Source organism: Ranitomeya variabilis, chromosome 3, assembly GCF_051348905.1.
Source record: "Ranitomeya variabilis isolate aRanVar5 chromosome 3, aRanVar5.hap1, whole genome shotgun sequence".
In the NCBI taxonomy this organism is placed as follows: Eukaryota; Metazoa; Chordata; class Amphibia; order Anura; family Dendrobatidae; genus Ranitomeya; species Ranitomeya variabilis.
The window spans coordinates 21,707,507-21,720,291 of NC_135234.1; the positions used below are offsets into that span (position 1 = coordinate 21,707,507).

At 43.1% G+C, this 12,785-nt stretch overlaps 2 protein-coding genes across 2 annotated transcripts; both read right to left on the minus strand.

Annotated features, from left to right (window-relative positions):
* Window positions 1-965: 965 nt before the first annotated feature.
* On the minus strand, window positions 966-3,207 carry LOC143817899 (uncharacterized). Its single transcript, XM_077299366.1, has 5 exons — window positions 3,130-3,207; window positions 2,755-2,907; window positions 2,353-2,514; window positions 2,030-2,225; window positions 966-1,133 (listed from the first exon to the last, which is right to left on the minus strand). Exons 1-5 carry the CDS (start codon window positions 3,164-3,166, stop codon window positions 1,130-1,132), a joined length of 552 nt encoding a protein of 183 aa, XP_077155481.1. The 5' UTR covers window positions 3,167-3,207; the 3' UTR covers window positions 966-1,129.
* Window positions 3,208-3,346: 139 nt separating this feature from the next.
* LOC143817601 (uncharacterized) lies at window positions 3,347-5,210 on the minus strand. The gene is made up of 6 exons (XM_077299090.1): window positions 5,043-5,210; window positions 4,828-4,912; window positions 4,461-4,543; window positions 3,991-4,182; window positions 3,551-3,730; window positions 3,347-3,381 (listed from the first exon to the last, which is right to left on the minus strand). The coding sequence occupies exons 1-6, from the start codon at window positions 5,143-5,145 to the stop codon at window positions 3,347-3,349; spliced, it is 678 nt and encodes a 225-aa protein (XP_077155205.1). The 5' UTR covers window positions 5,146-5,210.
* Between the last annotated feature and the right edge of the window lie 7,575 nt (window positions 5,211-12,785).

A 12,785-nucleotide genomic window follows, 5' to 3' on the forward strand; every position in this document is an offset into this window, starting at 1 on the left:
CTACCTGCTTAAAGTCCAGAAAACGTTGTATTCTGTTGTTGAGATCAGAGACCGAGCCCGGAATCTGTCTCGTCTTGCAGAAGGAAACCCACTTCTTCTGTGAGTGCGTCTACCTGCTTAAAGTCCAGAAAACATCGTATCCAGTGGTTGAGATCAGAGACCGAGCCCAGAATCTGTCTCGTCTTGCAGAAGGAAACCCACTTGTTCTGTGAGTGCGTCTAGCTGCGGAATGTCCAGAAAATGTCGTATTCAGTTGTTGAGATCAGAGACCGAGCCCGGAATCTGTCTTGTCTTGCAGAAGGAAACCCACTTCTCCTGTGAGTGCATCTAGCTGCTTAAAGCCCAGAAAACGTCGTTTCCAGTGGTTGAGATCAGAGACCGAGCCCGGAATCTGTCTCATCTTGCAGAAGGAAACCCACTTGTTTTGTGAGTGCGTCTAGCTGCTTAAAGTCCAGAAAACGTCGTTTCCAGTCGTTGAGATCAGAGACCGAGCCCGGAATCTGTCTCGTCTTGCAGAAGGAAACCCACTTCTTCTGTGAGTGCGTCTAGCTGCTTAAAGTCCAGAAAACGTCGTATCCAGTGGTTGAGATCAGAGACCGACCCCGGAATCTGTCTCGTCTTGCAGAAGGAAACCCACTTCTTCTGTGAGTGCATCTAGCTGCTTAAAGTCCAGAAAACGTCGTTTCCAGTCGTTGAGATCAGAGACCGAGCCCGGAATCTGTCTCGTCTTGCAGAAGGAAACCCACTTGTTTTGTGAGTGCGTCTAGCTGCTTAAAGTCCAGAAAACATCGTATCCAGTGGTTGAGATCAGAGACCGAGCCCGGAATCTGTCTCGTCTTGCAGAAGGAAACCCACTTCTTCTGTGAGTGCGTCTAGCTGCTTAAAGTCCAGAAAACGTCGTATCCAGTGGTTGAGATCAGAGACCGAGCCCGGAATCTGTCTCGTCTTGCAGAAGGAAACCCACTTGTTCTGTGAGTGCGTCTAGCTGTGGAAAGTCCAGAAAATGTCGTATCCAGTGGTTGAGGACAGAGACCGAGCCCGGAATCTGCCTCGTCTTGTTGATGTAAAGTTGTCATCTCCAGCTGGATCCCATATTCCTTGTGGGAACACAGCGAGACCCCGCTCTGCCTCACCTGGAAAATATGTTACAAAATCAGCACGACAGTAAAGATTAATATATATATATACATGGTGACAGATTATAATGAGTGGGGCAACAGAAGAAGTTTACATGTCGTCCATTATCTGTAGATTATAATACAGTGCTATGTAATATATAGTGGCATTATTTCATCTCAATGTTCAGGTATGTTCTACACCTGATCATTGCTGTGATAGGAATAGTACCCTGACTATTATTGTTTGTTCTTGTGTTATTAGATTACAGTTTTCTAGGAATCCCTCTCTCGTGGTACATATAGTACATATACAGCGCTGCACACCGTTTCCTATAACTCCTGAAAAAGCTGTGATGGTGAAACCACTGTCAGGTTGATGTGATGGCTGGCATTTCTGGTACTACAGCATGTCTAAACGTACTTGGCACTGACGTGACTTTTTCTTCTGAGTTCTGCGCATTAATAAGGCTGAATATTGGTTATGGCACCTGGATGTAAATGTAATTGTTGATATTGAGCACTTTTTATCGCTCCATCAGCTTTTGTGAATTATTACATTTACATTTTACCCCAGTATTGCTGTATATGCATAATGTGATCATGATAAAATATTCAACTTATTGTTTATGCCTTGATCACCGACTCTTGTTCGAATGATCGTCCATTTTTGTTATATATTGTGATGTATTAAAGATAATTTACATTGTATTCTATTGGTGAGTCTAGAATGACAACAGCCTTTCTCATGTAGTCTCATGGCTCACAGACTGATGATTTAGCTGCCGTAAGGAAAAAGAATGCTGTCAACGTTTAGGACGTTAGTGCCCAATTTCTAATTATTTATCCTATTGCCTGTTAATACTAAAATATAACATATATCATAAAAATTCACAGGAGCCCTAAGGACTTACATTAGGTTTTGGCTGGCATAGTAGGCCAGACGTTCCGTAAGGATAAGCTCCATGAAGACTTTACATTTCTCCATGTCTTTGGCCAGGCCAAGATCGTCATCAAAATGTTCAAGAGGCAGAGTAGTATACGGAGGAGGACACAGAGGTAGTGGAGTTGTAGACAGAGGTGGTGGAATATGTTCTCCGTCCTCTTGTTCTGTAAAAGAAAGTGATTAAAAGATTGGTAGATTTTAATTTATTCATTTTATGTAAGTTAGAAGTACTGATGATATTTATCGGAGTAGTTATTCTTTTTATCAAGGTGAACAAGAAAGTAAACTTACTGTCAGAATAGATGACCACATCCTCGTCCAGGTCCATGTTGATGATTACATAATCAGGTCTTGGTGTAGAGATGTTGATGTTTTCGAGGACATCTCTATTTTCGGCCATAGGTCCACGAGGAGCATCGTCATTTCCGTTAGTTATTTCATCCTCTTGTTCTTCTGTAAGGTTCAACATTGAAATTATCATTAATAAAATAATAGTTTCTATCTGTTTGTTACTACCAAGCAGGTTTTAAAACCTCTAAATGGCACAGTACAGTATGAAAATAGAGGGACCAAACCATAAGTTACCTCTATGTATAGGGTTCATTCACCCACATGCTTCTATTACAGATTTTTTTTTTATTATTAGACTGATTTGTTTTTATAAACACCTTTTATAAAAGCCTGAGAACTTACTGTCAGAGGAGATGATCACATCCTCATCCAGATCCTTATCGATTATGACACAACCAAGACCAGGCGTAGAGATGTTGGTGTTTGCTCTCTTTTCGGCCATCGGTCCTTGAGGAGCATCATTATTTACAATAGTTATTTCATCCTCTTGTTCTTCTGAAACACAAAACAATGACATTATCATTATTATTAGAATTATCATTATTAAGAATATTAATATTATACAAGTTTTGTAATCTCTAAACGGAATTGTAAAGTTTGAAGATAGAGCGACCCGACCTCCAGCGTGATCTCTATTTATAGGGCAGATTACCTACATTCTTCTCATAGAGACAATTTTTTTTCTGTTAAACTCTTTATAAAAGCCTGAGAACTTACTGTCAGAGGAGATGATCTCATCCTCATCCAGGTCCATATTGATGATCACATACCCAGGACCAGGCGTAGAGATGTTGGTCTTTTTGAGGACTTCTCTCTTTTCGGACATTGGTCCATGAGGAGCATCATCATTTACATTCATGACTTCATCCTCTTGTTCTTCTGTAACACAGAACATTGAAATTAGAATTAATAAATTAAAGCTTCTATATATTTCTTAGATACATTCATATTGTGTAGGTTTTATCATCTCTAAGTGGTACAGTTATTAATGAAAATACATGGACCCAGCCCTCAGAGTAACATTTTTGTAAGGATTTGGTCTGCGACATGCTCCTTTTAGAGATTTTTATTATTAGACAGGTTTTTTTTTTCTGTGAAATACATGCTTCAGTGCATGTAATAAAAGCCTGATACTTACTGTCAAAGGAGATGATCTCATCATCATACGGGTCGATAGTGATTATGACATAATCAGGACCAGGCGTAGAGATGTTGGTGTCTCTCTGTTCAGCCATGGGTCCATGAGGAGCATCATCATGTATGATGGGTCCATGAGGAGCATCATCAATTACAATAGGTATTTCATCCTCTTGTTCTTCTGTAACACAAAACAATGAAATTAGCATTGTTAGAATACAAGATTTTAGATATTTCATAAACAATATTAATATTTTACAACTTTTGTTACCTCTAAACTGTACTGTAAAGCTTAAATATTGAAGGACCCAATCACCAGTGTGAACTTGATTTATAGGGTTTAATTACCACCATGATTCTTTTAGAGTTTTTTTTTATTAGGTAGTTTTTTTTTCTGTGAAATACGTGTTATAGTACATGTAACAAAAGCCTAAAACTTACTGTCAGATGAGATGATCATATCCTCATATGGGTCAATATCGGTCAAAACATAATGGGGGCCAGGCGAAGAGATGTTGGTGTCTTTGTGGACATCTCTCGGTTCAGCCATGGGTCCATGAGGAGCATCATCATGTATGATGGGTCCATGAGGAGCATCATCATGTATAATAGTTGTTTCATCCTCAGGTTCTCCTGTAACATAGAACATTGAAATCAATTCAAAAGGAAAAACTTCTATATTTCTTCTAGATTGTTTCTTCTATGTCTATGGTACAGTCACATACAAGATCTATGAAGAGATTATTTTTACTTTATAAATAAATATCATGTAATGAAAGAGATGACACAGATGTCACTAGAGTCATTCTCCGACTTTACAATGTGGACTGGGTCCATGTAATATAAAAGCCTCCAAGAAGTATCTGTCTGTACAGAGATATCCCTGTGAGGTCGGTGACGGCCGCACTTACCGCTAGGAGCAGCCCGACTCTTTATGTCAGCGTCCACGCCATCTTGTCTTGTCACTTCTCTACGGAAATTCTTCTTTAGATGTCTGTAAAATGATAAACAGAAGTGACATTATACAGTAATCCATCTCTACATTCTGCACAGCGCTATGATGAGATATATTGTCCTCCATCTATTTTATTGGTCCCTTTCTGCAGTCATTTCCGGAATACAGAATCGTCCATTGTGCTCCCGGCAGGTCAGACCCAGTTTAGGAGCCGCTAAGCGTCTACACGAGGTTGTACCCGGCACTGACTCGTGTGATGACTTGAAGATGTGGGATTTCTTATACAGACCCCCATGTCGCCCAGAAATCATTGTGAGACTTACCCAAATATGATGGTACAGATGACACCAAAGAGGAATCCAGAGAAGAAGCAGACGGCAGCAGGAATATTAAACATACTATAGTGATCTAAGGGAGAAAGGATGAAGATCACATGAGAAGACTCCGAACATCACAAGTCACACATGAAGAACCCTCCATGACAGGTATCATCTGACCAATACCTCCATATTGGGTGGATCTCTGGTAAAGCTCTTACCTGCAGGGATCACGGCCCTGGGATCACGGGGGCGGGTGTTGATAGGAGCGCCCTCCACAGGTGCTAATAGCACACTCAGCAATAGAAGAACTCGAAACAGCATTTTAGCCCGGAGGAAAATATCGCTTCTTGTGTAGTCCACAGTCAGCCTCTCCAGACAAAGCCTTGTTCCGGAGCGTCCCTCCTTATAGCCACAGTCAGGACCTCACAATGGTGGTCGCACTGTGACATCACGAGGAGCGGAACACGAGTGATGTCACAACGGGCCAGATACCGGTCACCACTGAGGATGAAGCCGCTCCATCCATCGTTATGTGTCTCCTCATAGTACTCATCTCTGGGTCACTGATATAATAAAACATTACACAGGATTCCTGCTGGAAAATGGCCGCCATCAGGACAAGTAGTAAATGCAATAGGCCGGGAATTACTGGAGAACTGACAGCTCAGAGGATTCTCTGATCGCTCCTGATTACACAGATAATGTGTCCCGTGTATTTAGGACAAACCTTTTCTTAGGCCTCACTCTCTCTGATGTGAATAAATGAAGAAATAAAAAGTATCTAAAAGCATCATGAAAAAAATGAGAAAATCAAATATTTTTTTTGTCTGGCGGACATGCGAGGGTAACATGGAGATGAGTGTGATAAAAGGAAAAAGGCTGATAGCAGCAGACAATAGCTTAAGAATATTAAAAGTGATATAATTAATAAATGGCTGACAACAGCAGACAATAGCTCATGATAATTGTTTGCACGTGGAATAATGCTGAGGACAGAGAACCATTGCTCCGGATAATTGAAAACTAACATGGAAACAGGCTGATAAGAGCGGACATTAGTGTAATACCCCGAAGTTTTGGATTACAATAATAGTATGTATAGTAAATGCACTAGAATACGCGAACTGCTGCGCTGTATCCTGCAGAGATCTGCACTGATTTATGCATCAAAACACCAGAAAACAGGCAGAGATGCTTACCTGTTCAAGGCCTCCAACAATTGCACTAACCAGGGTGCACCAGGCCCAAATAGAGATAGCAAATACACAGGTGCAAATAATACCTATGCAGCCAACCTACAGTCAGGAATTGGCCGCTTGGAGCACCCGTGCAAAAAAAAGTAGTCTGTATGTGGCATGTTCACACAGGACTGCAAAGTATATGGTGCAAAGCCTATTAATGACGCCATATGTATAGCGGGCTAACCATGATGCATCCTGTGTGAACAGAGGCCACAGTGTACAGAGCCATCTAGGGCCCAGACGCACCCTGGAGAAATATACAGTGCACCAAAAACATAACAATGTATGCAAGGTATTGGTTGATATTATGGCCACAATATTGAAGCTGCCAACCCACGTCAAGGGTCCTTGTATCTTGGCAGTCCTAATCTAAAAAAAAAAAAAAAAAACCATTAGAGGAAAAACCTCCACTATACTAAACAAAAAAAACACCAGAAAACAGGCAGAGATGCTTACCTGTTCAAGGCCTCCAACAATTGCACTATATTTTTCCAGGGTGCGTCTGGGCCCTAGATGGCTCTGTACACTGTGGCCTCTGTTCACACAGGATGCATCATGGTTAGCCCGCTATACATATGGCGTCATTAATAGGCTTTGCACCATATACTTTGCAGTCCTGTGTGAACATGCCACATACAGACTATTTTTTGCACGGGTGCTCCAAGCGGCCAATTCCTGACTGTAGGTTGGCTGCATAGGTATTACTTGCACCTGTGTATTTGCTATCTCTATTTGGGCCTGGTGCACCCTGGTTAGTGCAATTGTTGGAGGCCTTGAACAGGTAAGCATCTCTGCCTGTTTTCTGGTGTTTTTTTGTTTAGTATAGTGGAGGTTTTTCCTCTAATGGTGTTTTTTTTTTTTTTTTCTGATTTATGCATCTCAATTTGCTTCTTTAAGAAGGATGATTCAGGATTTCATACACCATAGAGTAGTTTATGTATCATAGTGATGTTTTTTTTAATGTCGAAATAAAATCTATGATCACCACGGATGCTGATCAACCCCATACCTCTTAAGATGTTGTTGATGTTCAGATCAGGGGACTGTGAGGGCCATTGTAAATCCTTCAGCATGCACCTTTTGAGGTTGTCTATTGTAGACTGTGACGTGTGTTATCCATTTGTAGAAGCCATCCTCTTCCTCTCTTCATTTTCAGCTTTTTTACAGATGGTGTTATATCTGTATTAAGAATTTGTTAAAATTTCATTGAACCAATTCTTCCCTCTACCTGTGAAATGTAACTCAACCCTAAAGCATGATTGATCTACCCCCATGCTTAATGGTAGGCAAGATGTTATTTTCCTGAAATTCTGTCCTCTTTTTTTTCGCACACATACTTTTGACCATTGTCACAACTCTGTTGCCAAATATCCCGGGACCAGGGGCTCCTTCCCTGTCCTTCAGGCTATAGGTTCCCTATCTATCCCTGTTCCCTTGATTACTTCTAATGGTGAAGACGTCGGGGCCATGCACTTGTTGAGCTCCTAAATCGCCCTCAGTCTGTTTTCTTTCACACCAAGGAAAGAGGGGGGTAGTTGTGTATGGCTAACAAAATAAAGTAGCCCTCTGTAGCACTACAGCATGCAAACATGAGATATATGAAATTTGAATTACATTACTGCTCTAGATTAAAGAAGAAAATTGAGAATACTTAGCGCATAAAGTGGCCAATTCATGTGTACCCGGCAGCCACATTAAGGTGATTCTCATTGCTGAGACCTATTCAATTCGAGAATCCTCTCAGGGGCTAATAGTCTACATTTATATGGCAAGGTAGAATCTGTCATGAATCCCAATGGCTAGGGATAGCACAGGACAAGCAAAGTACAAATAAATTACGGACGAGCTCTAGGGTGATGGAACCTGGGCTGACCGCTGCCCTACGCCTGACAAACGCAACTAGAGATAGCCAGGGAGCGTGCCTACGTTGGTTCTAGACGCCACGCACCAGCCTAAGAGCTAACTAGCACTGCAGAGAAAATAAAGACCTCACTTGCCTCCAGCGGAATGAACCCCAAAAGATATAGTTGCCCCCCACATGTATTGACGGTGAAATGAGAGGAAGGCACACACATAGAGATGATATATATAGTTTTAGCAAATTGAGGCCCGCTGTAAACTAGAAAGCAGAACGATACAAAAGGGGACTGAGCGGTCAGCAAAAAACCCTAATCAAAAAAACCATCCTGAGATTACAAGAACCCATGTGCCAACTCATGGCACATAGGGAGAACCTCAGTCCACTAGAGCTACCAGCTAGCATAGAGACATAATAAGCAAGCTGGACAAAAAAACCAAACAACTGAAAATCAGCACTTAGCTTATCCTGAAAGATCTGGGAGCAGGTAGGCAGGAACCAAACAGAGCACATCTGAATACATTGATAGCCGGCAAGGGAAATGACAGAAAGGCCAGGTAAAATAGGAAACACCCAGCCACTGATGGACAGGTGGAAACCAAAGGCCGCAACCCACCAAAGTCACCCAGTACCAGCAGTAACCACCAGAGGGAGCCCACAAACAGAATCCACAACAGTACCCCCCCCTTGAGGAGGGGTCACCGAACCCTCACGAGAACCCCCAGGGCGATCAGGGTGAGCTCTATGGAAGGCGCGGACCAAATCAGTCGCATGAACATCGGAGGCGACCACCCAGGAATTATCCTCCTGACCATAACCCTTCCACTTAACCAAATACTGGAGTTTGCGTCTGGAAACACGAGAATCCAAGATCTTCTCAACAACATACTCCAATTCTCCCTCCACCAGCACCGGAGCAGGAGGCTCAACCGAAGGAACAACGGGCACCTCATACCTCCGCAACAACGACCGATGGAACACATTATGAATAGCAAACGATGCTGGGAGATCCAAACAAAAAGATACAGGGTTAAGAATCTCCGAGATCCTATAAGGACCGATGAACCGAGGCTTGAACTTAGGAGAAGAGACCTTCATAGGGACAAAACGAGAAGACAACCACACCAAATCCCCAACAAGAAGTCGGGGACCCACGCGGCGACGGCGATTAGCAAACTGCTGAGTCTTCTCCTGAGATAACTTCAAATTGTCCACCACCTGATTCCAAATCTGATGTAGCCTGTCCACCACCACGTCCACTCCAGGACAATCCGAAGGCTCCACCTGACCAGAGGAAAAACGAGGATGAAACCCCGAATTACAAAAAAAAGGAGAGACCAACGTGGCCGAACTAGCCCGATTATTAAGAGCAAATTCGGCCAGTGGCAAAAAAGCAACCCAGTCATCTTGATCAGCAGAAACAAAACACCTCAAATAAGTTTCCAAGGTCTGATTAGTTCGCTCCGTCTGGCCATTCGTCTGAGGATGGAATGCAGACGAGAAAGACAAATCAATGCCCATCTTGGCACAAAACGTCCGCCAAAATCTAGACACAAACTGGGATCCCCTGTCAGAAACGATATTCTCCGGAATCCCATGCAAACGAACCACGTTCTGAAAAAATAAAGGGACCAACTCAGAGGAGGAAGGCAACTTAGGCAAGGGCACCAAATGAACCATCTTAGAAAAGCGGTCACACACAACCCAGATAACGGACATTTTCTGTGAAACCGGGAGATCAGAAATAAAATCCATGGAAATGTGCGTCCAAGGCCTCTTCGGGATGGGCAAGGATAACAACAACCCACTGGCCCGAGAACAGCAAGGCTTAGCTCGAGCACACACTTCACAAGACTGCACAAAGGTACGCACATCCCTAGACAAGGAAGGCCACCAAAAAGACCTGGCCACCAAGTCTCTAGTACCAAATATTCCAGGATGACCAGCCAACACAGAAGAATGGACCTCGGAGATGACTCTACTGGTCCAATCATCCGGAACAAACAGTCTTTCTGGTGGACAACGATCCGGTTTATCCACCTGAAACTCCTGCAATGCACGTCGCAAGTCTGGGGATACGGCGGACAATATTACCCCATCCCTAAGGATACCAGTAGGCCCAGAGTCTCCAGGAGAGTCAGGCACAAAACTCCTGGAAAGAGCATCTGCCTTCACATTCTTTGAACCTGGCAGGTATGAAACCACGAAATTGAAACGAGAAAAAAAACAACGACCAACGAGCCTGTCTAGGATTCAAACGCCTGGCAGACTCAAGGTAAATGAGATTCTTGTGATCAGTCAAGACCACCACACGATGTTTAGCACCCTCAAGCCAATGACGCCACTCCTCAAATGCCCACTTCATGGCCAAAAGCTCCCGATTACCCACATCATAATTGCGCTCGGCGGGCGAGAATTTTCTAGAGAAGAATGCACAAGGCTTCATCACCGAGCCATTAGAACTTCTCTGTGACAAAACCGCCCCCGCTCCAATCTCGGAAGCATCAACCTCAACCTGAAAAGGAAGTGAAACATCTGGTTGACACAACACAGGAGCAGAAGAAAACCGGCGCTTAAGTTCCTGAAAGGCCCCCACGGCCGCAGGAGACCAATCAGCAACATCAGCACCCTTTTTAGTCAAATCAGTCAAAGGTTTAACAATACTGGAAAAATTAGCAATGAACCGACGATAAAAATTAGCAAACCCCAAGAACTTCTGAAGGCTCTTAACAGATGTAGGTTGTGTCCAGTCACAAATCGCCTGAACCTTGACGGGATCCATCTCAATAGTAGAAGGAGAAAAAATGTACCCCAAAAAAGAAATCTTCTGGACTCCGAAGAGACACTTTGAGCCCTTCACAAACAGAGAATTGGCCCGCAGAACCTGAAACACCTTCCTGACCTGTAGAACATGAGACTCCCAGTCATCAGAAAACACCAAAATATCATCCAAATACACAATCATAAACTTATCCAGATATTCACGGAAAATATTGTGCATAAAGGACTGAAAGACTGACGGAGCATTGGAGAGTCCAAAAGGCATTACCAAATACTCAAAATGGCCCTCAGGCGTATTAAATGCGGTTTTCCACTCATCACCCTGTTTTATCCGCACCAGATTATACGCACCGCGAAGATCTATCTTAGTGAACCACCTAGCCCCCTTAATGCGAGCAAACAAATCAGTCAATAATGGCAATGGATACTGATACTTGACTGTAATCTTATTCAGAAGGCGATAATCTATACAAGGCCTCAGGGAACCATCTTTTTTTGCCACAAAAAAAAAACCTGCTCCCAGAGGGGACGAAGATGGACGAATATGTCCCTTTTCCAAGGACTCCTTAATATAATTCCGCATAGCAGTATGCTCTGGCAGTGACAGATTAAATAAACGACCCTTAGGGAACTTACTGCCAGGAATCAATTCTATAGCACAGTCACAATCTCTATGCGGAGGGAGCGAATTGAGCTTAGGCTCCTCAAAAACATCCCTATAGTCAGACAAAAACGCAGGGATCTCAGAAGGAGTAGATGAAGCAATAGAAATCGGAGGTGCATCATCATGAACCCCCTGACATCCCCAGCTTAACACAGACATTGTTTTCCAGTCCAGGACAGGATTATGAGTTTGTAACCATGGCAGACCAAGCACTAATACATCATGTAAATTATAAAGTACAAGGAAGCGAATCACCTCCTGATGAACGGGAGTCATGCGCATGGTCACTTGTGTCCAATACTGCGGTTTATTCATAGCCAATGGTGTAGAGTCAATTCCCTTCAGAGGAATAGGAACTTCCAGAGGTTCCAGACTAAAATCGCAGCGTTTAGCAAATGACCAATCCATAAGACTCAGGGCAGCGCCCGAATCCACATAGGCATCGACGGAAATGGAAGACAGTGAAAAAATCAGAGTCACAGACAAAATGAACTTAGGCTGCAGAGTACCAATGGCAAAAGATTTATCAACCCTTTTTGTGCGTTTAGAGCATGCTGATATAACATGAGCTGAATCACCACAATAGAAACACAATCCATTTTTCCGCCTATAATTTTGCCGTTCACTTCTGGACTGAATTCTATCACATTGCATAGTCTCAGGTGCCTGTTCAGAAGACACCGCCAACTGGTGCACGGGTTTGCGCTCCCGTAAACGCCGATCAATCTGAATGGCCATAGCCATAGACTCATTCAGACCTGTAGGCGTAGGGAACCCCACCATAATATCCTTAATGGCCTCAGAAAGACCATTTCTGAAGTTTGCAGCCAGGGCGCACTCATTCCACTGAGTAAGCACCGACCATTTCCGAAACTTCTGACAATATATCTCCGCTTCATCATGCCCCTGAGAGAGGGCTAATAAAGCCTTTTCAGCCTGAATCTCCAGGTTAGGTTCCTCATAGAGCAAACCCAATGCCAGAAAAAACGCATCCACACTGAGCAATGCAGGATCCCCTGGTGCCAATGCAAATGCCCAATTCTGAGGGTCGCCCCGCAGGAAAGATATTACAATCTTGACCTGTTGAGCAGGGTCTCCAGAGGAGCGAGATTTTAAAGAAAGAAACAATTTACAATTGTTCCTGAAATTCAGGAAGGTAGATCTATCTCCAGAAAATAACTCTGGAATAGGAATTCTAGGTTCAGACATGGGAGTGTGAACAACAAAATCCTGTATGTTTTGAACTTTTGCCGCGAGATTACTCAGGCTGGAAGCCAAACTCTGGACATCCATGTTAAACAGCTAAGATCAGAGCCATTCAAGGGTTAAGAGGAGGTAAGAAGCAGCTAGACAGCAATTAAGGGCTAGGCAGTAAAACTCTGAAGGGAAAAAAAAAAAAAAAAATTTCCCTTAAACA